The following is a 26,309-nucleotide window of genomic DNA, read 5'->3' as shown; positions in this document are numbered from 1 at the left end:
TCCACTGGCTCTATGCCTTCCAGGGCTCTGCAATAACCTAGCAGACTTCCCAAACAGATATAGTGTCTAACCTTCAGTGGTGTCAAGGACTCCTATATGCTTTCCTGCTGATTACTCTGAACCCCCGAATAATATCCCTCAGACAAAACAAGGCTTTGATAGTCATGTACTGGTTGAGAGAGTTTTGGCTGTTGGACTCATTACAGATAACCAGGCAGCCTCCCCAGCTGCCCAGATATAATATCTCAGACTCAAGGTCAGATACTCCACCCAGACCTGCAGTTGTGGCACCTGACAGCTTGGATGTGGGCTGGCTGAGCACTACTGACAGATACTGCTCCCTGTAAGTTCAGTAGATTCTTATTCAGTACAAGAAGACTGACTTACTCCTCAAAATGGAAATTATTCTCTATATTGGGCAACTCAGAATAATAATGACCTTGTCAAGGCCCTGATACAGAAGACTTTGGCCTGTGTGCTGCTTCTGAAGTGCAGTGTCAGCATTAAACTCCCTTGCTGTAATATTGGTATGTCATGCTCTGGTATAAGCATACTCTCTTTTCACACCCTATGGTTTCAGATTTCCTTAAGGAGCTCCTTCATATTTGACCCCCAGTCAGTGACTCAACTTCTATGTGGAACCGCAACATCATCCTTTTAAGGCTTATGGAGCTTCCCTTTGAACCAGTGTCAGAGTGCTCAATATACTTTACTATCAGGATGGTCTTTCTCTCGGCCATTACTGCAGCGTGGAGAGTCAGTGAACTCCAAGACCTTATGGCCAGATCTCTTTACACATCCTTCTGCAGGGATAGGATAATTGTGAAACCACATCTCATGTCAAACGCTAAGGTGGTCTGAGAATTCCACCTTAACCAATCAGTGTTTTTACTAGGCTACTCCCGAAGCCACACTTGATGCTGGGAGAAAATAAGTTGCATATTTTGACATCTCTAGAGCTTTTCTCTATTACTAACAGGACCAGGCCTTTCAGTCTGTCTTCCCAGCTCTTTGTGGCCATATCTGGCTCATCCAAATGCTAAGATATTTCATTGTAGAGAATCTTGAAGTGGCTCACGCAGTGTACTTTTCCCCCGCTATCAAATGGCTGGTGAGCCTCTCCGTCTGATCATCAAGGCACACTTCACCAGTGTACAGGCAGCATCTTCTGACTGCTTCAGTAACATTCCAGTCTCTGAGATCTGCAAGGGCTCAGAGCAACCCACTCTCTTGCTTTAAACATTATGCACTGGACATGGAAGCCAGATCAATGGCAAATTTGGGAAAACAGCATTCAGACACTTTGATACGGCAGAAAAGCCTCACTCCCATCGTTCATGGAGGACATTGCTTGCCAGTCATCTCTAGTGGGATCGCCACTGAAATGTACTCAAAGAAGAAAGAACTGTTACTTACCCTATAGCAACTGTGGTTCTTTGAGATGTTGTATCAGTGTGGATTCCTTGATCTACCCTGCATCCCTACTTTTCAGATTCCTCTGTAGCATGGGCTTTTATTGCATAGTAACTGAGGGAGGGTTGTGGCCAACCCATGCTTTATATCTTCATATGGGGGTATGAGGAGGCATAGGACACCTGTGTGGTCCTGACAGACACTACTTTTCAAAAGAGCCCCCAATCCTGCATGCAGACCTATAGTGGGAATCCACACTGACTACAATATTTTAAAGGACCACAGTTACTGTAAGGTAAGTATCCATTCTTTTTAAGGTAATGTCACAGAATCATAGAATATCAGGGTTGGAAGGGACCTCAGGAGGTCATCTAGTCCAACCCCTGCTCAAAGCAGGACCAATCCCCAATTTTTGCTGCAGATCCCTAAATGGCCCCCTCAAGGATTGAACTCACAACCCTGGGTTTAGCAGGCCAATGCTCAAACCACTGAGCTATCCCTCTCCTCCTATTTAAGTGTCCTGCAGGATGGAGTGTCAGTAATGCAAGACAAAACAAAATAAACAAAAAATAAGCAAGCTCTACATAAAAAGAGAACAAAAGTTGATATTAAAAATGTTGATCAAACGTTATCAAGAGACAGCACAAATAGTTAACTCCGATGGCTTCTATTGCATCCTTGTTTTCCTTGACTTCTCAGTGGCTTATCACAATGTCAAACACTTCATACCTGGTAAAATCCTATCATCCATTGACTTTCACAACTCCATCCTCTAATTATTTGTACCTCTTTGATCATTTTGTCAATGTCTTGATTGGTGGATCCAACTCCTCACCTCTCCTCCTTTCATTGCGCATCCTACAAGGTTTACTCATTGGTCACCACCCTTCTCCCTCCCCTATCTTTAGATGATTATATCTGCTTTCACAGCTTTGAATATCATGTTTATACTGTTTACTCACAAATCTACATCTCCACTGCTGACACATCTTCTTTCATCTAATCCTGTATCTCAGACCGTCTTTCTGACATCAACTTGTGGATATACTGCCTATAGTTTAAAATAAATATGGGTATAACTGAGCTCCTTGTTTGACTCTCAAGCCCTCTCCACGCTTCCATTTTTATTACCATTGATTATGTTGTCATCCTCCCAGTTGCTCAGGTCTATCATCTGGTAGTCATTTTTTATTCTACCCTCTCCATGAAACCATACTGTGACGGATTGGATCACAGAAACCCCATTGGGGCTGCCAACTGAAGTGTCAAGACTACATCTGCCCGTGCTTTCCCTGCCAGCTTGGGACTCCAGCACCCTGTCTTGTGGAGCCAGACACACCAGTCTGCTCCAACACAGACCCAGGGTCTGAACCACATGCCCCAAAACTGCAGACTTAACTGAAAGCAACTTAACAAGTATTCCTGTCTTTAACACTGAGATGCCCAACTCCCAATGGGGTCCAAACCCCCAATGAATCCGTTTTACCCTGTATAACCTTATAGTGGGGTGCGCAAGATGATTGATTGGGGGTTGCAGCAGGAGGAGCACTGCCGGAGCAAAAGGGAGGCGTGGCAGGAGGAGCACTACCGGGGGGGGGGAGGCAGAAGTGGGGGCGGCCCTGAGTCCTCTGGCCCATGGGGGAGCAGAGGCAGCCAGGCAGCCAGCGGCCAGAAAGAAGAGGCACTTTCCCTTTCAAAGCCGGCCAGAGAGAAGCGGCTCTTTGAATGGGAAAACGCTGCTTCTCTCCAGCCATTGGCTGCCCGGCTGCCCCTGCTCCTTCTGAGTCCTCCGGCCCCTGCTTGTAGGGCTGCATTCCGAAAGGGGCTTTAGAGCTGCAGGCCAGGGCCCCGGGACCCCCTTAGCCCAGGGCCCTGAAGTCCCTAAAGCCCCTGCATTCCAGGTGGCCCTGCCTGCGGGGGAAGGGCAGCTCCCAGAATCACGGCTCCCAGAATCATGGCCATGGGGGTGGTGCTGCACTGCACAGAGCCACCTGCACACCCCCGCACCAAACAGGAGCTGCCCCAGGTAAGTGCTCTGCACCTCCTGCCTGCCCAGCCCTGAGCCTACTCCCACCCCCCCACCCTGAGCACCCTCCCACACCCTAACTCCCTCCCAGACCCCGCACCCCACCCTGAGCGCCCGCTGTATCACAAAGTGTTAAACCAAGATTTTCAAAAACAATAAAGTATATTCCATCACATTGCTCTCACTAAAAATATTATTATTAATAATAATTTTTTTAGTGAGAGCAAAAAGGTTTTTTGTACCGTTAAATAAAATAAAATAAAAATTATTAAAAATATTGTTTATTTCATCTTTATCTCATTGTTTTTAATTTTTATTTTTTATGTATGTTTTATAATTTACATAATATATTAGTACAATAGGACATGTATATAATTTATACATAAATAAATATACATATATTGGGGGTGCGTGCTCAAAAATTTTTTACTGATATGGGTGTGCGAGCAAAAAAGTTTGGAGATCACTGCTCTATAACACTGATAGAGAGATATGCACAGCTGTTTGCCCCCCCCCCCCGGTATTAATATATACTCTGGGTTAATTAATAAGTAAAAAGTGATTTTATTAAATACAGAAAGTAGGATTTAAGTGGTTCCAAGTAATAGCAGACAGAACAAAGTGAATTACCAAGCAAAATAAAATAGAACACGGAAGTCTGTCTAAGAAAACTGAATACAGATAAAACCTTACCCTAAGAGGAATTCCAGTAAGTTTCCTTTTACAGACTAGTCTCCTTCTAGTCTGGGTCCAGCAATCACTCACCCCCGCCCCTGTAGTTACTGTCCTTTGTTCCAGTTTCTTTTAGGTATCCTTGGGGGTGGAGAGGCTCTCTCTTTAGCCAGCTGAAGACAAAATGGAGGGGTCTCCTCCAGGCTTAAATAGACTTTCTCCTGTGGGTGGAGACCCCCTCCTCTCTCCTATGCTAAGTCCAGCTCCAAGATGGAGTTTTGGAGTCACATGGGCAAGTGACATGTCCATGCATGACATGCCATTGCTTACCTGCTACTTTGAACATCCTCATGTAGACTTCTTATATGGATTGGACCTTCCAAGATCCATTGTCCCTTAAGTGCTTCTTGATTGGGCACTTAATTTCCACATTCCTTTCTCAAGAAGCTGATCAAATGTTACATGGTATATGTAGCATAAAACATATTCTAGTTATGTCATATACATTCATAAGCAATTTCCATAAAGCCTTATGGGGGGCACCATCATACATACATTCAGGCTGTGTCTAATATTTACCTCTTTTTCCTTCATACTATCTCAAACATCTGCCTTTTTTCTCTCTCCAGATAGCCAAAACTCTCACCCAGGTCTCTATCGTCTCATGTTTTGACTATTGTAATCAGCTCCTCTCTGGCACTGGCTGTTGTCATCTTCACTCCATCAAGCTTATTCAAAAAGCTGCAGCCAAAATTATCTTCCTTTCTTATTGCTTTAATTATGTCAGCTCCCCTCTTTGAGTCCCTCCACTGCCTCCTCTCTTCACTGCCCCATCAAATGTAAGCGTCAAGATCTCATCTTTAGAGCGGTTCATGACTTAGTCCTGCCCTTCCTATCAGATTTATTACTACTTTGCATTGTCAACCATTGTCTTCGCTCTACTGGTGTTCCTAGCCTTTGCCACTCATTGGGTAATTTTTTCCTCAAGCACCTCAGTGTTTTCTCCCATGCTTTCACTTGTGCATGGTACAAACTGCCTGGAAACCTCCACTCAGTGAGCATATGCCCCAGAGTGAGCATGACATGGGAGATGTGAATCTGCTGTTCCCTCAGTTGGTCTCAGTTCCCGCGTGCCTCTCATAGTGTGAGTATCTCGCCACACTGAGTGTGATTCTAGTGTTTAAAGATACTGTACTTATTTTTCATACAACATGGCCCCTAAACACAAGCCAACTACTTCATCTGGTGCTCAACTGAAGAAACAGCGATCTGTTCCAACGCTGGAGGAAAAACTGGCTGTGTTGGACTTATTGAGAGAAGGTATGTCGGTCTCCAATGTGTAGCGTAAATATGGCCGCAACGAATCTCGCATCCGTGCCATCAAGATTCAAGAGAGAGAAATTCGTCTAGCTGTGGCATCAAGTGCTCCAATAACTGCTAAGGTGACAAACCAGGTGCATGATAAGATTTTAGTGAAGAGTAAAAAGGCATTAAACTTATGGCTGGAAGACATGAACCATAAACATATGCCTATTGATGGCAACGCATTGCGAGAAAAGGCTCTTAGTCTCTATGTGCTGTTCAAACCTCCCGCCGAAGTGGGACAGCCTTCTGACGAGAAGGAATTCAAAGCCAGCCAAGGTTGGCTTAACAGTTTTAGGAACCGCTTCAGCCTCAAAAATGTGCAGACTACTGGTGAAGCTGCATCTGCCAATGAAGAGGCAGCAAAAGTCTACCCCAAACAATTAAAAAAAATCATAGAACAAAGGGCTATCTTCCGGAACAAGTTTTTAATACTGACGAGACTGGGCTCTTCTGGAAAAAAAATACCCAAATGCACTTACACTTCGAAATCAGAAAGAAAAGCCCCTGGCTTCAAAGCAGCTAAAGACCGTATCACTGTGTTGTTTCGTGGTAATGCAGCTCGGCATTTAATAAAGCTGGGCTTGCTCTACAGGGCTGCAAATCCCTGTGGCCTAAAAGGCAAGAACAAAAATCTCCTGCCTGCGTTCTGGCAATCAAAAAGGCTTGGGTGACGCCAGCATTATTTCTGGATTGATTCCAAAAGTGTTTCATTCTGGAGGTCAAGCAGTACCTCGAAGAGAAAGGACTTGAGTTTAAAGTGTTGCTGATCGTAGACAATGCTCCTGGACACTCTGCGGCACTCCAGTTTGCGCATAACGATGTTGAAGTCGCCTTTCTCTCCTCCAATACCACCTCCATCCTCCAACCTCTCGACCAAGGCGTGATTCGCTATTTCAAGCCACGTACACGTGGCTTACGTTCTCACGGATACGTAGCGCTATGGATGCTGATCCCAATTTTAATGTGATGGAGTGTTGGAAGTTCTTCAACATTGCCGATTGCATCACTTATATTAAACAAGCAAGGGATGCAGTCAAGCCTGAAAACAGTCAATGCATGTTGGCGAAACCTATGGAAAGAATGTGTAAATGATTTTAAGGGTTTCCCAACCATTGACAAAGAAGTGAAACTCATTGTTCAGGTGGCCAGGCAAGTGGGTGGTGATGGCTTCGTCGACCTTTGTCAAGGGTGATTTTGACTATACGAGATTTTTGCCTTATGTGCTGACTTTAGAACCTAAACCCACGTAAGATGTGACTCCACTGTAATTACGTTTGTGTACTTTGCTGAATTGGGGCCTGTATGAAGATAGGCCCAGGAGCATGGTGATAACTGTCTCTGTTCTTGTGTTTTTTTGCTTTTGTTTGATTCCATTATTACACTCTATCATTAGTTAAGTACTTTAGGGAAAACTCTGTAGTCTGTAGGCAGGAAGCAGACAAGTTTACAGTTTCTTTTGTAACGATACACTTTCTTGTATGCAATACAAGAGTAATACTATTCTCATTCTTAGATATTTTCTTTATAAAGATGATGGGTATGTTGTCAGTTTTCTACTTCTGAGTTGTCTCAGAATTTAATTTTGTTAATTCTGAAATTTTTTTCCCCCAGGAATATTTTTTCATCTTAATCTTTCTTGCCACTTGTTCATTTTCTTAATTTTGCCTTTTTCTACTTCTTGGTGAATGTGAAATATATGTGCCTCTTTAATATTTCTTATGTAGTAGAAATAGTTTATGATGTTAATAACAATTCTTCTTCATTGAATTTGTTTGTTTTTATTATTTGGGAGAGAACATGAATTCTATCCCAGTCACAGGTTGTCTTGTCACCTCATTGAAGCTTTTTTTTTTTTTGCCTTTGGGTATCCAAATCAAATTACCAAATTATTTCTGACGTTCTCTATTATTCTTTCCTAGGAGGATATGTGCAATACAAGATATGCAGGAATCTCTTCCAGGCATTAGTCTACTATGTGTTCACATTGGCATTACCCTACAAGTTGAGATATTTTACTTAGCTTTTTGCCAAATATCCCTTGACCCCCAATTCTTAGCTATGAGAAAAGTAGTCACACACAACATTTGATCCACATATTGAGACATATCCTCAGCTGGAGTCACTGGTATAGTTCTGTTGAAGTCTTTGGAGCTATGCCAAACATGTAATGTTCAATGTTCAAAATGAACAAAGGGCTGAGGATATGGCCCATTATTTCCAAAGTATCTATTACTAAAGTAATTAGTAATTTTTTCTATGACTTTTGTGCTATTGAAACCTTATAACCTTGGGGCCAGACTTATAAAGGTATTTGGGCACCTAAAGATGTAAATAGACACCTAGTGGTGTTTTAATAGAGTCTTGTTACAGTGTGTATGGTAACACCCATTGTTTCATGTTCTCTGTGTATATAAATCTCCCCACTGTATTTTCCACTGCATGCATCCAATGAAGTGAGCTGTAGCTCACGAAAGCTTATACTCAAATAAATTTGTTAGTCTCTAAGATGCCACAAGTACTCCTTTTCTTTTTGCGGATACAGACTAACATGGCTGCTACTCTGAAACCTAAAAAAATTACTTATTTCTAATGTAAATTTGGATAGCATCAAGTTCAAGCCATTAAATCTTCATTATATCTTCGTCTATTAAGTTGAAGACCCCGCAGTTATAAAATTTCTGTTTCCTCTGTTGGTACTTACAGACTGGGATCAAGTCATCCCTTTAACCTTCTCTTTGTTAAATTAAACAGATTGAGCTCCTTAAGCCTTTCTCTGTTCAACATTTTTTGAAATCCTTTAACCATTCTTGCGGCTTTTCTCTGAAACCTCTGTAATTTATCAACTTCCTTCTTGAATTGTGGACACCAGAACTGGACACAGTATTCCAGTAGTGGCTGCAACAGTGCCAAGTATAAAGGTAATATAACCTCCCTACTCCTATTCAGTATTCCCTGTTTATACATCCAAGGATAGCATTTGCTCTCTTGGACGACATGTTTTACTGAGAACACATGTTGAGTTGATTATCCACCATGATGCACAAGTCTTTTTCAATATCACTGCTTCCCAGAAGTACTGGCGAGGCATAATGCTGTCTAACTTCCAACATCTCAGGTGAGATTGGGTGCATTCAGTCTGGTTTGGCTATAAGCACCTAACTCCAGTCTACATCTTTAGGTACCTAAAACCTTTAAAAATCTGGCCTCTTGAGACTTGTAGTTTTTATTTATGCATGTATTAAATTCAACACAAGCAGATGCTCTACCAGCTTCCTCCCACTGTCCTGTCAATGTGCCTCAGTCCTGATCTGGAAGAGGCCAATAGGTGTGAGAAGATTATGCAGTCTCTGTGCCCATTCATTTCTTTGCCCAGATGCTGAGAATGCCAACAAGAATGCCAGCTGTGGTAATGGTTTTTGTGATGTGAACAAAACCTACTAGCAAGAAGCCTGAGTCCACAAAACTAATTTCCAGCAGGTCACAAACCAGTTACTTCATATCCCTATTGACCCAGTCTTTATTTGAGTCTGTGACCTAGACAGGTTAATGTTCCATGTGCTCTTGTCAATCCCCTGAGTCACTGAGCGCTATATTAAAATAGTAATGATTTTTTTTAATGAGAGGTTGAAAGGTTCTTCAAAGGTCACTTCTAAAGGTATAAACATCAGTTGTTGTTTGGCAAATAGAAATCCATTATTGTCTGATTCAGACATACCAAACAGTCTGAAAGTATTTTGACATGGTGGCACACTACCGCATCTATTTTTGAGGTGCATGAACAGGTCAGCAGTCACTTAAGATTCCTCCTTCACATCAAATTAATATTTTAGATCTGCTATGAGAATGAATAAAGAAATGTTGTGGCTGGTTAAACTTGTCATAAATCATTTTTATAGCATTTGCCCATTTTTCTGAAGTTTTGACTCTGTAGGACAAAATATTTGCCAAAACCAGTAATTTTGCACGGCTCAAAATGGCATTTTGTGACAGAGGAAACTCAAAGCTTTCAGTATTTCCAAAAATGTAGAAACATTTTAATAAAGACTCTTCCTTCCTCCCTCCCTCCACATATTACGGGGAAGTGGTCAGACTTTGGTTCACCCACACTGAAAGAAATAACACACAAGGCAACTATCCCTCAAACACTAAATGTTCTTGTTCAGGCACCGGGCGTGGGAGGACCCTAGGGAAGTTCTGTGGACCACCACTAGGTGGGTCACAGAGTTGCACCCTGGACGCGTACCTTGGGATTCTTCAGATCTGGAACCATGACATCTAGGGAAGAAACATCCAAGCCACCCACAGTTTCCATTTTATGTATTTGTGATGCTTTGGGGTTAAACCAGATCAGTAAGGGGTTGTAGTGATTGCCTGCCCTACAACCCTGGGTCTGTCTGTACTGTGCAGCCTTGGTTCAGAGCTCTGATATCAATAGTATCCTCACAGCACGATAACCCCTCTTTGGCTTCCACCAGCCTTTGCTACTCCTTGAAAGGTGACCCCTACGTGCACTGCAGCAACAGGAGGGGTTCTCCCATCGCTGTAGTTAATCCACCTCCCTGAGAGGCGGTAGCTAGGTTAATGGAAGAATTCTTCCATCGACTCAGCACTGTCTACACCAGGGGTTACACCAACTTACTTATATTGTTCAGGGGTATGGATTGCTCACACTCCTGAGCAATGTAGCTGGGTCGACTTAACTCTTGAGAATTGACCTGGCCTAAGAGTAAAACTTAACTTAATCCGCTATAGTTCTTGTTCAAGATGGTTTCCCTACTTACAGCAACTTTTCCAGTGTGTCTAGCTGTTGCAGACAGGATCCACCCTTACAGCATCAAAATTTCTTTGATCACTCGGGATGGATGCCCCAAAGTCTTTCAGCAGTTCCATATATCCCTAAAATTTATTTTTTGATTTCAAAGTCAGGAAGTCCTCCTGGGAGCTTAGCTTGGGTCCGCTTCCTGTGTGCCCTACCATGTTGATTTTGGAGTCTCCTGTGACTTTACAATGCAAATGATTCTCCTGTAATCTCTGATGCAAATGAGTAGTCCATTGTCCTTATCTCTGGTCACACCTGGCTCGGTTTGCCACTGAGCCTGAGGTGTTTGCCTGCCCCTTTATCTGGAAAAAAAACCTCTTTTGCATCTTTTATCTGTTTACAGTCTCCAAAGCATAATATCAGATAATATCCATAATTTCATGTACAGTGTTGTTACAAACATTTCACAGTGATATTAAGAACCAATGTTTTACTAGTTTTCAAATGTATTACATGACACCTTTTAAATTAATATCATGACAACAGTGTGTGAATGTTTGGAGCTGGTCAGTCCCGCTGAGTTTTATTGTTACATACAAAGGAGCCCTTTGCCATCTGGCACGGTGGTGTTCTGAGGTCACAATATTTTATTAGCTTAACTAAACTACAGTGAACTAAGCAAAATAATAAAATACATACAAACAAATCATATTACAATATAGTAGGTTAATGTCAAACCTCAAATTAGTCTAATTATCAGCTGATTAAACCGTATCAAAAAGACCAAGAATTTTTTATAAGCTCTGTGCAATGATTTGGGAAGACAGTAGTCTTGGTTAGGTATCAACTCCAGAAATAACAGGGTATTATCAGGCATAGTGCAAATAGATATATTTATGTTCTAGCCAAATAGCTGATACAGGGAGGGTCAAATCACTTCCAGATTGAAGCTAATGTTGAAACTACAGCTCTGATGTTAATTAAGGCAGCATGCCCAAATTATCAGTAGTTAGGTAGTAGTTGCCAATCTCTTATTCCCAATATAAGGTTACTTGAAACATTCTAATACAATTCAAGATGACACACCTTGTTAAATTTAATATTCAAGTGACAATTGAGGTGAAAACGCGTGATTGCTCAGGATTAAAGATATAACTACTAGCCCAAAAAATATATGCATGTGTGATTTCTTAGACAGCTGATTGTTTAACCTAGGGCTGTTTTAGGTATTTTAGGAGCTATTCCATAAGCACTGTTTTCAGAGTCTGTGAGTTCTATGCATGCACACACACACACACACTCTGCCAGACATCTTCAGGACTTTAAAAAAAAAAAAAGTTGAAGAATGTTTAAATATGGATGTGTCCTTCTACTGATTAAAAATTAGAAAAGAAAACAAAAATACTGACACAATGCAGGAAGGTTCTCATTACTCTCGATTTTATTCAAGCTGCAGGAAGCTGGCATGGGGTTGAAAAGATTAGCTGGTGATCTTATTGGTTCAGATGTTTTAACATTGATGTAATTGTTGGCTGACTAAAGGTTATGTACTTGTAGATGTCAGATCTTCGATTTAGCATGTTGCTGGACTCTTATCCCTCACTGGCTGGTGGGAGGGTGAGGAAGTACGGACCTCTTGGTCAGGCATGGTAGTGTTGCATGGCCAGAGGCCAGAAGCCAGTGGCTGCAGCATCACGCAATGTAGCCCAACAAACCCGAATGCCAATAATTGAAGTTATCTTCCTTTCCTTTAGTTTTTGAAGATGGAGGGGCGTGGTTGGTTCCTTCCCCCTTGGAGAACTCCTCATCAGAAGTCCCTTGGCAAATCAGAATAGAGCACTCTCCTTCTAAGGTCACTGACATCACACAGTAGGGCCCAGTTAGGTCACTTTTGTGCTAAAACAGAATCTCCCCATTCCAATTATTTAAGACTCAGGAAGTCTATGGATCCAAAAATATATCCAGTCTGTCAGCAAGTCCACAGGTCATGGGTCCATAAACATTATCTCAACCATCCTGTAACACTCCTGACTCAAAAATGATTTTTAAAATGTAAGGCTAGCAAAATGTTGGAAATCTTAAGAAAATAGCAATTACACGTTCATTCAGCCATGCAGATAGAGGGACAAACTGAGAGATACTTATTACTTCCCATTTTACATTTTGGGTGAGCTCCACAGCTGGGTGAAAGGTAGTCACAATAAAAGTCATTGCCTCCTAAAATCACAATCTTGAGGTTCAATTTTTACATACACCCCAACTGCCTCATCCCTCTGGCGTTTATTCTTTACTGTAGTCTAATTTCTTTTGATTTGGTATTCATCTTTTCAAAGGAAACAAAGGAGAGTTTATAATCCTGAGATTAAAAGTAAAATCTACACAAAGAGTAAAGTCTTGGAAAAGTTATTACAAGAAGAGTAATTGAGTAATTGTTCTTTTTAAGCAGTATCTATAAAACATGTGTTTTTAGAATTTATATAATTGAGACTAAAATTGTACTTTACCTATTAAGACATCATCTTGGGCAGAACATACAATTGTTACAGTATAAGACTTTATGTAAGTTAAATAAACATGTAATGTAAGTTAAATAAATGCCAATGTAAGTTAAATAAACATACCTCAAGGTGATATATTATGCAATGTATGTTCGACACTTTTTCCACATGAATACTCACTGTAGTTTAGGTATCTTGGACTATTATTTCTCTGTAATGCTCCCCATTGTCTGTTACCTTGTATTACCATGAAAATATTTGAAAATCATTTCCAGCTGAGAACTAGGAGACAATGTCTCTGTGGAAGGATGTTCCCTCCTGGTTTTTTTTCATCTGTGTGAGCTTCCTTTGTTTTCCCTTCCTCCCCGTTTCTGCTTGAAAACTTTGTTTACTGCTTAAATGCAAATTAAGCTGTACCTGTTGTAGCCTGGACAAAGTGTTGTTGTGTTGTTCCCTGGGGACTTTGGCAGAGGTGCACTTGAGTGTCTTTGTTCTTCTCTGTCGGAGACTACAAATAGTTTAGTATAGCTGGGCAATTGCTGATGTGCTTGCAAAGGTGCTTTTGTGTAGCAGAACTGATGAGGTCAGTTCTTTTGCTCCTCCTTTTCAACCGATTTATGAAATCACTGAGGTGGCAGTGGCATCAGCATGAAGATTACAGTCAGCTCTTTCTCTCTCTCTCTCTCTCTCTAATTGTGCCATACATTGTGGCTGATCCTGTTTCCTAGTGACTAGACAACACTGAAGTTGGGTGAGAACTACCTGCCTGAAGCCCAACCTGGATAAAATATTTGTAGGTAATTCTAAAAGGTTATGAAGAAACAACTGTAGGAAATAAAGGTGATATTTGTCTCTTCAAATAAAGATGTTTTGCCCCTGTTGGTGACTCAGGTTCACCACCTGATGTCCTGTTGGACACTCAACTGCTGATGCATGCTTTTTGTCACCTCTGTATTGGAATTCTAGTAGTCCACACCAGTTGAGCTGTCACTTGAAGGCCTCTCTCAGAAACTTAAATTAGTTCAAAAGGCAATGTCTCATTTACTGTATGGTGCTCCTTGTAGGAAACTCATTACACCTATGCTCCAAAGACTAAACTGGCTTCATGTTAGTTTCTAGGTCCAATTCAAACTTTGATTTTGATCTATAAAGCCCCTTTTGGTTTGGGTTCTATGTATCTTGAATATCACTTCTCTGTGCTTTATCCCAGCAGTTGAAATCATCAGAGACACTTGATTCCTGAGATGTGTTTGACTGGTCAGGATCATCTGTTGAAGGCTCTGGAATTTAGAGTTAGACTACTCTTTAGTCTGGCAAAGTCCAAATAAATTGACCTTTAGGGATGCTCAGTTCACACATTTTCTGTCTGAAGGGGCTGAGTAATTTTGCATGTGTGAACTGATATTGGATTGTGTGACAGGAGTTTTATTAGTTTTTATTATAAAAGTTCCTAGAGATTGATGATAGATGGGAAAAATAAATAAGATTTGACAAGGGTTACTTGTTTGAGTTGATTTGAATAAAGTTGTTGCATTTTATTTATTAGTCAAGCATATCTATCTTCTCATTAGCAGTACTTCAGCAAAGTACCTCTGTAGTTATGATCTGTAACGTCTAAAAATAAAAATGAAAGGTTTTCTGTGTTTTTCTCAACTGTTTTTGTTTCCTAATCACCTTGAGATTTTGCACTGTACAAATTGTAAAATCTTTGTAACAGGCAGTGTCAACCTCCAGTGTTCTTTAGAGAAGCTTTTCGGTCATTGCTGATCCATTTCCTGGATTAGTCAGGCCAAATTGTGGGTTATTTCTTTGGTTAAGCTTTTCCTTATTACCGACTATTCTAAGAGCCAGAAACCTGTTGCAGCATATTGATTTGAATCTGTAGAGCTAGGTAAATTTCCAAATCCTATGTTTAAAATTTAACTATAAAAAAGTTTTTAGAAAGTTAGCAATAGTATTTTAGTCTCATTTAGAAAAATTGCACCGTGAATTACAGTTAACAATTTGACAAACTCTGTGTGAGCACACACGCAGTGCTTAAATTGGTATTGTAGAACAACAGGAAGCAGACAGATTAATACATTTGTTAGGGTAGGATGTCAGATATTTTAGTACATATTACAAATCCTTTAAATCCTTGAAAACAGCAAAAGTCAGGAAGCCTTGTTTAAAATTTTCCAGCATATGTGTAAGGTTCAACAGGATGTATGTTTGCCTGTGGATTGTTAGATGAGTAATCTGTGAAAATCAACTTGTTTGTTGTTTTTCATGTTGTCTGTTTGTGCCCTGACAGTTTAAACATCAGATGTATCTTGAAGTCTGAAGTCAGTAAGCAGTTCAAGGTTGAAAACAAATATGGTTATGCTTTGTAGCATGCAAAATCCTCAAAGGTTGTTATTCTATAGTGTTTGTTTGCAATAATATCTCTCAGGGCTTTAAATGACATTTTGGTTGTTTGTCTTTCTGGGGGCCTGTATGTGGATTTAGGAATCTAACTCGAGATGCCCAATTTTAAAATCTTGTTTTGTGTGTCTGTATATAAGGTGTTTAACAAATAATAAAATAATGCAATATGAAGATATCACAGCGGAGCCACACAAGTTTCAAAATCAGTCTGTATATAAGAGAAAAGGTGTAGTCCAAGAAGTTTACTGATTTAGGTTTAGTAACCTTACCACACTCCTTTCAGGAAGTTGGGCTTAGACTGGGGACCAGGTTCTCACTGGGACATGAGAGAGCTTCAGGACCCTATCACTACCCAAAAAATGGAAGGCCCAAGAAATGGCAGGGGACCAACTTCCCAGCTCGGGTACTGTTTGAAGAACCTGTCCCTCGGCATAGATTTCCAATTTCCCAAACTCTAAATGTCTCATTCTGGAGTGCAAAGCCAAAAAGCTAGGGAAATGTGTCTTTAAGCTGGCTTTTGAAAGGTATGCACAGATTATGTCCATACTGCGTCTTAAGCAGAGGGAGGAATGGGGATGGATGACCGTTGTCTGGCTTTCCAGGGGAAGGGGTATACCACTTTAAGGGCAGAGAGGCATGGATGTTGCTGCAGATGCAGAGCAGGTCAGCATGGGGATGCTGACTCACCCTCCCTCTTCTCCCCCCACCCCCACCCCCCATGACTGGAAAGAGAGGAGGTGACAGTTGAGTGGGAGAAGCCCTCTTTCTCCTGGACCAAGTGGAGCAACACCCACCCTTGAAAGTGGCAAAATGCCAGTTTTGGTCAGTATCTGCTGTGAGCACTGCGCTAGCCACTCCTTTACTGGGGGGCTGGGAAGGAATTTTTTTGCTGCCAGATTGGCTAAGGCAGACTGGGGAGGTGGGTTGCCTTCCCCGCAGGGTTCAAGGGTGGGGGCTTAGCTGAAGTGAGCATATGATGTCACAGCTCATTATGTAAATGTGGAGCAGATGTACAGTACAAGTCCCCCATAGAGAAGTGATACAATGATCAGATAAATGGTTTGGTAAAGGATTTTCAGGGGGTATTTGTTAAAGGAGCAGAAACCGGGGGTGTTCGAGGCTCCTATGACTGGCATAGCAACCAACCCCCCTCTCCTTTATAACCCACCTTAACCCTCATTTGAGAGTGGAGGGGGGCTGTAAGGTCCCAGCAGTGGGTTGGTTGGGAACCAGGATAGAAAAGGGGTGGGGAAGCTCCCTTCTGTAACGAAATGATCATGGAGTTACCTGCTCTGTACACTTCTTTATCCAGTAGCCCCAGACAGTTAATAAAGTTGTGGCCTAATTAAACTACATCCAGTATCTCATGTCCTTCTTCCAGTATAGCATAGAGTGCATACCTTACAATTTAAGGTCTTTTTGAAAGTCATTTTTTCCAATTTTAATAATGCACAGAAGATTCCTCGCTGAGCTCTGTTCATAAGCCAAGTTTCAAACTGCATTCATCTGTTACTGCTGTAGTCTAGGCCAAAAAATGTGGCCAGGTTTTCTTTTTCAATGAACAGGGGTGGTGATGGTTTGATGTCCGTGTACTCAGAACTCAAAAAAATGGCTGAATGGTTTTAAAAATATAAACCATTTATTTGGCAGAGACAAAGTATGGAAAATTCCAGGTCAAAGTTGCATTTATGAATGAGTGTAAAGAGTCACACACACACACGTACACGTATCACAGATATATATGTACTACATATATAAATGTGTGCTTTCTGTGTGTATGGTATGTATTTACACACAGACCACAACATTCAGATTACATTGTGTGTGTAAAACCAATATGGCGTGATACTCTTGAGAGATTTTGCCCATTCTTTTAATTTAAAGCATTGCAAATAAATAATTTAACTTATTCGTACTTTCTTTACATCTTATTCTATTATATATGGCCTTTTAAAAAGTAATTTTTGTTATCTATGATCACACCTAGTGATGAAGACAGAACTGATGAACTCCAGACTCAGTGTAGCTGAATTCAAATGCCTAATCACTTATTCTAACATTTGTTTCAGAAGGTGTTTTTGCAAATGAAAAATGTATGGGACATTTTTGTTTGCATCCAAGGTCAAATTTCAACAGGTAGAAAAGTGCTCACTCGTCTAAACTTCAGCATAGAGTTATAGTCCATCTAGCTTCCAACATGTTGTAAATGAAGTGAAATTCTTAAGAGCTAAGAATGTCTAACAGAAAAACATTCAACAAATGAAGAATACACTGACCCTGAGTCCAAAACTTCATGTAATCAGTCCTGGACCATACCCCCTTCCTCCCCCAAAACGCTTTTATACTCTGATATCATAAACTATCAGAAGTGAGTTGAATGTTATATGCTGTTGGCAAGCAACGATTCTCAGCTATAAAATAGTATACTAGCTTGGTGTTTGCCCTAGCATGCTCTGTAATATTGTATTGTACAACTACTTTGTTCTCACTGCTATGTTGTTTCCTCCTCTTCCTCCACCTTCCCCCTTGAGTTCTAGCATATTAATAACTGCTTTCTAGGCAGTTACTAAAACTAGAGGCTCAAGCTGCTTCTGTGTCTGTCAGCTTGTTTGGAATGCAGCATTCAAATGACACAAAGTATTAGGTAGAATCAGTTTTTAAAAAAAGCTGGAGTTTTACATGCAGTTGTAGTGCTCACTTGTGCACCTATTTTTGTATTCAGACCCCTACAAATAGGGTATGTGGCACAAGTGGAGCTAAAACACCCGCTTTTATGCAGTTTGTGTATACATACAAAATGTGTGTGGGGATGGGGAGTAGGTGGGTATATGTGTAAAATATGTATCTGTGTGTGTGTGTGTGGGGGTGTGTGTGTATATATATATTTATACACACATAAAATACATTTTAAATTGGGACCTTGATCATCTTCATAGAGTTGTGGCATACTGTTTGTTTGTAACAGGATTCAAGGTAGGAGAGGAAAATGGTGAAGCAAATTTGTAATAAGAATGACCTGCCAGGGTTAAAAAGAGTTTGAGAGACATATACAAATGTTTCAGAGGAAATAAACTTTCCTAAGTGTTAGTTCTGGACAAGTAATCCATAAAAATATTTACTGGATTGTGAAGATGGCCTGAGCATTGGTTCTTTTAATCACTCAAGCAACTTCCTAAAGCAACAGTAGAACTAGCCTCAGACTGGAAATCTTCCAAAATAATCCTGTTAGTAAAAAGTTTATTGTATCTTAAAATAAGCTGCATGGATAGATAGTATAAATATTGAAAGACATATACCATTTATATTGAGACATGGCAATCCTTTATTAGTTAAATTGAACATACCTGTAATTTATTTATAACAGCAAATTTTGTTCCTTATTCATGTTTTTGTCAACAGTAGCTTAATTATCCTTGTACTTTTTAGAACTCTGTATTACTTTGATATGTGATTGTGAACATGTACTTAGAATGATTCCGCCCCCTCCCCCTCCCCTCCCCAAAAGTTGATCCTAGGTAATAGTTTACTGAGTATCCAAGGTATTTGAATTAAGATACTTTTTAGAGTTTTACATTCATCGTAATCTACTGCAACCTCTTGTGTCACATAGCTGGAAAAAAAATCAGACTTTTTGTTTCCCACAGCTTGATTTCACCAGAAGTATTTTGTTTTTTAAAAACCCCTCTATTCATAACACACAGCTGTAGTCAATAATATAGGGAAAATCGTTGATCTATTGTGGTCTCTCATGTTAGAGGGCAAATATTGTGACATGGGGATGGGAGGGGGGAAATGACCTTTTTAATGAATCTTTCTTTATAGATGTTGATCAGATGAGCATTGAGAAAATTTTGATACACCAAAACTTTCTAATATGTGAATATGGATGTTCCTGTCCTTCCTCTGAGTTTTATAGGAGTTGCCTTCCTTTTGGAATACCTTGAGCACAGTAGCTTTTTATTTTATTATAACATAGTTAGTAGAACTACACAAGCTCTTATAGGATGGTTTGTGAGTCAGATATACCTATCGTCAGCTACTATTTAAGATTCTTACAAGAATATGATAAAGCAATCTAAAAATATATATTTGTAACCTTTGTTGTAATAAGATTGATTTTGAAGTTTCAGGTCTGCCTATCATCATCCACTTCAGGTTTATTCCTAAAAAGTGATTTTTGCTAGAAGTTCCTTTAACTAGATGAAAAAACTTGATTTTCTGTAGAACCTTTCATGTTTAATGTATCATAAAACCATGGCCTAGATACCGCTAGTGATTGTGCTACTAAACACAGCCACAGATATATTTGCAGCAATACCTCACTCAGAGTCTTGAGCCTATAAACAGTTTTAGAAGTGCATGAATATTAGTCTGTACTTTCTCTCTCTAAAGAATGCTTTAGAATGCTAAAGAAACTTTCACTTCCATACGTAGAACCACCTGAGAAGAGACATGGGTTCAGTAGCTTATTCAGAACTTTTTTGAGCCAGTGATTTCAAGGTCTGCTAAAGGTGCTGCACAATTAACAAATGAGTTCTTATTATTTTACAGTGGTATAGATTGTCATTAAAATATTTTGAAGACCTGAACAAAACAGCTCTTTGGAGAATTAGTATACCATACAAATAAGACTTATAGATTCATAACTTACTATTTCTTCAACTAGGACAATCTGAACTTCCAGCCAGCCCAGTCATCTTTGTAATCTTTTTTTCCGTCTCTCAGTGGGTGGGATGGTGGATTAACTTCCAAGAGGTAAATGAAAGAAGAGTAGTAGATCTAACTCTTCAGAATATAAACATGACATTACTGGTACACTCATTAGATACAAACAATTGGAGGGTATTACCCATGTTTTAAAGTAAACTGTTCTGCATTCATATTTGCAATAAGGCTTACTATCCTTCAGGTTGCTTGAGTCTCTCCATGTTTCCACTGGCTTATGCCAGCTCCTTGTTGGTACTATGTGGATGGAGTTTGTAACCACAAACCATTATATTACTCTTGACTCAGCCTTCTCAGAAGTCAGAATGAAGTTCTTTTTCTCCAAGACACTGCAATAGTGCTTAACCCCAATGTAACAGGTTCCAAATCCCAGTTTTTTAAAGAGAAACAAATTTTACTGGCAATACAGAAAATATAAACTTATTTTAAGAAGTGTTAAATAAAATGTGGTTAGGCAAAACTATACCATTTTAGAAGATCACTACAGAAAATTGCCTGTAAACAACCCCCCATCTTTATTAGGAAGGTAACAAGAAACCCTACGTAGGTGATGCAAGCCCTTTTAGTGACAACACAGTCTGTGTCCTCAGGAAATTTTATAAATTCCAGCATTTCTCAAGAAATTTCTTTATTTCTAGAATATCTTAAAGACACATCTGTTTAAGAGGATGGGACTCGTTTTGCTATAAAGGAAATGCATTTTTTTTGGTCTTCACCAGGAGTGCATTACTTTGTAACTTACGCAACGGGTTATTCATTATACCATCTTACCAAAACCAGTTTAATCTGATTCATGTGTCTTGTCCTCAGTCTTGCAGGGCTTGTTTAGACAGTTAGCTCCTCTTTAACTCCTTCCAATCACATGTAGTGTGTAGGTTTTACTGGCCTTTGTTTAACCTAGTGACTCACAGAAAACACTTTTACAGATAAAAGTATGAATGTGTTTACTAGACAGACCTCATGAACTCTTTGTCCACGATCAGCAATACTTTCAGAGATATTACATAAAGGTTCAGAAGTTGAGCCTGGATCAACCACCAATAATGGTCTATAGATTCATGTTTACCTTTGCATACTACCATTTGAGGTCATTGTTAAGCAGTGTTAGGATTGTTTTCAGAGGAGAAAATCCTTGGAAATGGGATAGAAAAGGAGGTGTAATAGAAAATATTTGAACTACTGGAAAATATTCAGTGGGTGTTATACCAACTTGAAAAATAGAAATCAAAACTGACGGTCAAAGAAAATGCAGAAAAATCACAGGATAAGGCATTTGCATACTTATTACAAATTTTCCTCCAGTGACTCCAAGAATTCTTAATAATTTTTCATTTTTATTCTTTGTTCTGTTTTGGCTATGGGTTCATAATTAGTAAAACACACTTTTTTTTTTTAAGGAATCCAAAATGTTCTGAGCTTGTTCTGTGCGGTCCTTACAGAAAATAAGGTTCTCTTTCATTCTGCAAGTTTTCAGAGGCTCAGTGATGCCTGTAGAGCACTGGAGTCCTTAATGTTTCCTCTCAAATATAGGTGAGTTTTGTTAGACAACTTTGACACTTTGGAGTTGATGTTGAAAACCTGTATTTATACAAGTTTTCCTTACTCATGCAAGATGTGCCATTGAAGTTAATGGACTATTTTCATGAATAAGGATTACCACATGAGGAAAGGCTTTCAGGATCAGACATTTGGTCTTACGGTTTGTGTACTTCATCTATCAGAATCTCATTTAGTCCATTTCAATGTAAATTGTATGTAATTTAACAAAAATACTGTGTAGACACCTTGCCAGCAGTACTAGCTGATTATAAATCTCTTTTTCTAATGCAGTCATGATCCACGAGCAGAGGCTGACACTTGTAGCAGTTTGTACGATAGCTTTGTAAGGTGTACAGATGTCCACTATGGACTCCAATGCAACCAACAAGCTAATTCCTTGTGAAAAAAGCCACATTTGAACCCATTTTTTTAGGTCAAAAGCTAGTGTATCAGCCTCTTAGGGCAACAGTCAGCGGTGCCATCACAGTTGGGGTAGGGATACCCTTGCTATCTTTAATCTATGTAGCATGGCTAAAAGTAGCAGTGAAGGTGCAGCAATACAAGCTGTACAAGCCCACTGGGAACCCTCAAGAACGTACTCGCATTGCTAGCCCATGCCGGGGTCTGTGCCACCATGTCTTCACTGCTATTTTTAGGTAGGTTAGGTAGATCGAAGATAGTGCTGGTATGCCTACCTGAGCTGGAGACCCACCTCCAATTGCAGTGTCGTATTCTCAGTTTAGTCCTAAGTAAACATTGTCTGCATCACAAAGCTCTACATTTGGGAATTTCGTTGTTATGTGACACTATACAAAAGTAGTAATTAGCATTATATATTGTACTTCATGCTTTACTTCAAACATACTATATTGTTAAAACTTAGTGTGCACTCCATAACAGATCTAATGTCTCTAGTGCAATAATAATCTCTTTATACACATTTATCATATCAGTGGGCACCATATACGAACCTAGATAGACAGATTACTATGAATATTCTTTTTTGTCTTTTCTTCTTAGTTTACATGCATATTCAGAAACAGTTTATTTATTTGTGATAGATTTTTATAAAGGAATTACAAGCCCCTTGTGATAATGTCTGGGGTTTTGATGTACTACTTTATATTTTCATGCCAGAATGTCCTCATAACTTTGAGTGTGGTACTTTATAATTGATGTACTGAATGCCCCAGAATTTTAATTGACAAATTATGAAGTAGTTATAATAGGTGGCAGAAAGGTGAAGAAAGACTTCATCTAATGGGGCAGACAAAAAGCATAACTTTTTATTAAATCTCTTCACAGCTATCCCTATATTCCAATTCTACCTGCACAGCTGCTAGAAGTTCTCAGTTCACCGACGCCTTTCATTATTGGTGTACATTCCATCTTTTGTGCTGACATTCATGAGCTTGTAAGTATGCCTAAAAAGATTATGTACAGTCATGGTGGCAAAAGTGATATTTGTGTAGAGAATTTTTTATGTTTCGAGCATTATTAGTTTAAGCTATTCATAGCCATACAAAGTAAACTCCTCGGGGAATTCTGCGCCAAAAAATAAAAAAAATTTTGCACAGTATTTTAGAATTCTATATATTTATTTGTTAAAAAATAAAGATAATTGAGCTGGTTTAAATTATTTTGGTAATTTATTTAAACTACAATACAATGGATGAAGAATGGGAGTAGGAAGCACTGGAGGAATTCCCCCAAGCCTCCTCTGTCTAATAGTAATGTACTAATATTGACCCTTTACTGCTAGTTATTAGTCAACAAATATATGCAGCCATATGATCAGTGTTACATCATAGGCAACTGAAAAGTAAGTGAGGGCTGGGGACTCAAACTCACACTTTATATTGGCTACTGACAATGTCCAGAAAGGTCAGTAGCAAACAATTCATGGAGCACATTTTGATAGGAGATTTTTTCAGTCCAGAAATGTAGACCAATTCTAATCACTAAAGCACCATAAGCATTTATAAGGTCACACTGTCCATTACAATAGTGCTCCTTTACATGACTTTGGCAATGTAAAGAGCCTTAAAATTTTTAGACCTGTTTTGTATTCCTGGGGAATTCACTAAGAACAATGGGAACAATTCACTAAGCTGCTACATTCTGCTCTGCCTGAGGAGACACTCCTACCTCCCCAGAAACACCCCCAAAGCCCTGCCCTTCCACACTGAGTGTGCCACAATAATGATTGAGAGGGGACAGAGAGTCTCTCTCAAACACATGACTGCCCAGCCCTCCTGACCCGGTGGTGATTTATGTCTCTAGTGGATGCTCCAGGCACCCAAACAGTGCAGACAGGGATGCATGACCGCTTTTGCAGGTTCCCTTTGCTTCCCCGTCAGAAGTCATTTTTCTGCTGGGAAGCAAAGAAATCTGCAGGAGTCATGGATTCTGCACATGCTCAGTGACACAGAATTCCCCCAGGAATAAAAGTACCAGTAGATAAAGCAGGACAATCAGTAAGAGGCAAAAACAAAGAAAAACCCTCACACACCAATTAATTGAACCTGTTGTCAGTTCTTCTACAAATACCAATACAAGCTGTCAGAGGGAAAAATAGGGTGAGGGAGGGAAAAACTCAGAAGAATATTTTTGAGATTAAGATGCAGGATGTGAAGTCAAGACAGGGATATATTTCCAGCTCTGCTTCAGACTTCTGTTGCGACCTTGAGCAATTCAATTAGACCAACATTTGCCAAGGTATCCTTTGATTTTGGGGGTCCTCCATTTTTGCAGTTGTGGTTGCTCAGCACTTCTGAAATTCAGTCATAAGCTATCTCAAGTTGGAGACCCAAAAACTAAGGCACCCAGAACTAGAGGCCACTCTTGAAAGTTTGTCCCCTCTCTCTCTCTGATTCACATAGGTGTTTTGAGGTTACATTCATTAACATTATTTGTGCCCAAGTTCCTTCATTAATGGCACTATAGAATTGTGAAGTAATATTATCTTCACAAATTTTAGGCTAAATAATATGTAAAATCTGAATGCCGTTTGGTGTTTTAACTATGTGCATCACAGAACATACTATATATAAAGTATTTCTTTTTCTTTTTCAGTTGGATGTAATTATAGCAGACCTGGATGGAGGCACAATTAAAATTCCTGAATGTATTCATCTATCTCAGCTCCCAGAGCCACTGCTACATCAAACTCAAACAGCTCTTTCTTTAGTAAGTCTCATTTCCTGATCAGCTTGTCCAGCTCTTTTTAAAAATGTAAAAAGAAATAAAATCATTGAATATTATGAAACATTTTGAAAATGACTTATGAAGATTTAAAAGCAAGATGAATTAACTCCTTAACATTGTTTGTGAATACCAAATATACTTAGAATTTAAAAGATGGAGATTACACTGGGCCCTAAAGGCCCATCAGTCTACTCTTTGGCAAGCATTTTTTATTATATGCAGGTATACCCAGATATGATATTGGAGGTTTGTATATTTTTCACTTAAATGTCTTCTCAGATTTAGAATCATAGGACTGGAAGGGACCTACAGAGGTGATTTAGTCCAGTCCCCTGCATTCATGGCAGGACAATTATTATATAGACCATCCCTGACAGGTGTTTGTCTAACCTGCTCTTAAAAATCTCCAATTATGGAGATTCTACAACCTCCCTGAGCAATGTATTCCAGTGCTTAACCACCCTGACAATTAGGAAGTTTTTCCTAATGTCCAACCTAAACCTCCCTAGCTGCAATTTAAGCCCATTGATTCTTGTCCGATCCTCAGAGTAAAGAAGAACAATTTTTCTCCCTTCTTCTTGTAACAACCTTTTACGTACTTGAAAACTGTTATGTCCCCCTCAGTCTTCTCTTCTCCGGACTAAACAAACCCAATGTTTTCAATCTTCCCTCATAAGTCATGTTTTCTAGACCTTTAAATCATTTTTGTTGCTCTTCTCTGGACTTTCTTCCAGTTGTCCACATCTTTCCTGAAATGTGGCGCCCAGAACTGGACACAGTACTCCAGTTGAGGCCTAATCAGTGCAGAGTAGAGTAGAAGAATTAATTCTCGTGTGTTGCTTACAACATTCCTGCTAATACATTCCAGAATTATGTTTGCTTTTTTTTGCAACAGCGTTACACTGTTGACTCATATTTAGCTTGTGGTCCACTATGACCTCCATATCCCTTTCCGAAGTACTCCTTCCTAGGCAGTCATTTCCAATTTTGGATGTGTGCAACTGATGGTTCTTTCCTAAATGGAGTACTTTACATTTCTCTGTATTGAATTTCATCCTATTTGCTTCAGGCCATTTCTACAGTTCGTCCAGATCATTTTGAATTATAATCCTATCCTCCAAAACACTTGCAATCCCTCCCAGTTTGGTATCATCCACAAACTTTAAGTGTACTCTCTGTGCCAGTGGGGGTCAACCTGCAGCAGGTGCTCAGCATTGTATGAAAATCACGCCCCTTTATTGTGTGTCAGTTTGAGCACCCAAGATCACTAGTCACATTTGAAAATCTGGACTATACTCTGCAGTAGAGAGTCAATTTATTTATTGCTTACACCATGAGATATAGATTCAGAAGAATTGAGTTATTTTCTTGACTGCCACTGACTCCCTGTGTGACCTTAGGCAAATATCTTAACCTTCTCCGGATCAGCTAACGCAAATGTAAAATCTGGGTAATAATTCTTACCTACTTCACAAGGGCTTTGGAATCTTACTTAATGTTTACTAAATGCTTTGAGATGGTTGGACAAAAGATGTTCCAGGAGTGCAAGTAATTGTTGTTGTTACTGATAGGTCATTAATCAATAAATTATTTTTTAACAAATCTCACTGAAAATGCAGTCCATTTTCTGGATACAGAAGTGAAAAAGTAATTTAAATGAATGTACATTCAGTTCTGTTCTGGCCCTACCATCAAGTGT

At 39.6% G+C, this 26,309-nt stretch overlaps 1 protein-coding gene across 6 annotated transcripts in view; it reads left to right on the top strand.

Moving 5' to 3' along the window:
* The window catches only part of SBF2 (SET binding factor 2), a 553,544-nt gene that overhangs the window by 311,209 nt on the left and 216,026 nt on the right, over positions 1–26,309 (top strand). For all 6 annotated transcript variants that reach the window (XM_073347556.1, XM_073347555.1, XM_073347560.1 and 3 more), the window contains exons 7-9: positions 21,262–21,394; positions 22,709–22,817; positions 24,479–24,592. In XM_073347556.1, the coding sequence (XP_073203657.1) occupies positions 21,262–21,394; positions 22,709–22,817; positions 24,479–24,592 (356 nt within the window). The remainder of the gene's footprint in view (positions 1–21,261; positions 21,395–22,708; positions 22,818–24,478; positions 24,593–26,309) is intronic.

Source organism: Lepidochelys kempii, chromosome 6 (assembly GCF_965140285.1).
Source record: "Lepidochelys kempii isolate rLepKem1 chromosome 6, rLepKem1.hap1, whole genome shotgun sequence".
NCBI classification, from domain to species: domain Eukaryota; kingdom Metazoa; phylum Chordata; order Testudines; family Cheloniidae; genus Lepidochelys; species Lepidochelys kempii.
Note: the sequence above shows the minus strand (reverse complement) of the source record. Positions and strands in the feature narration are given on the sequence as shown.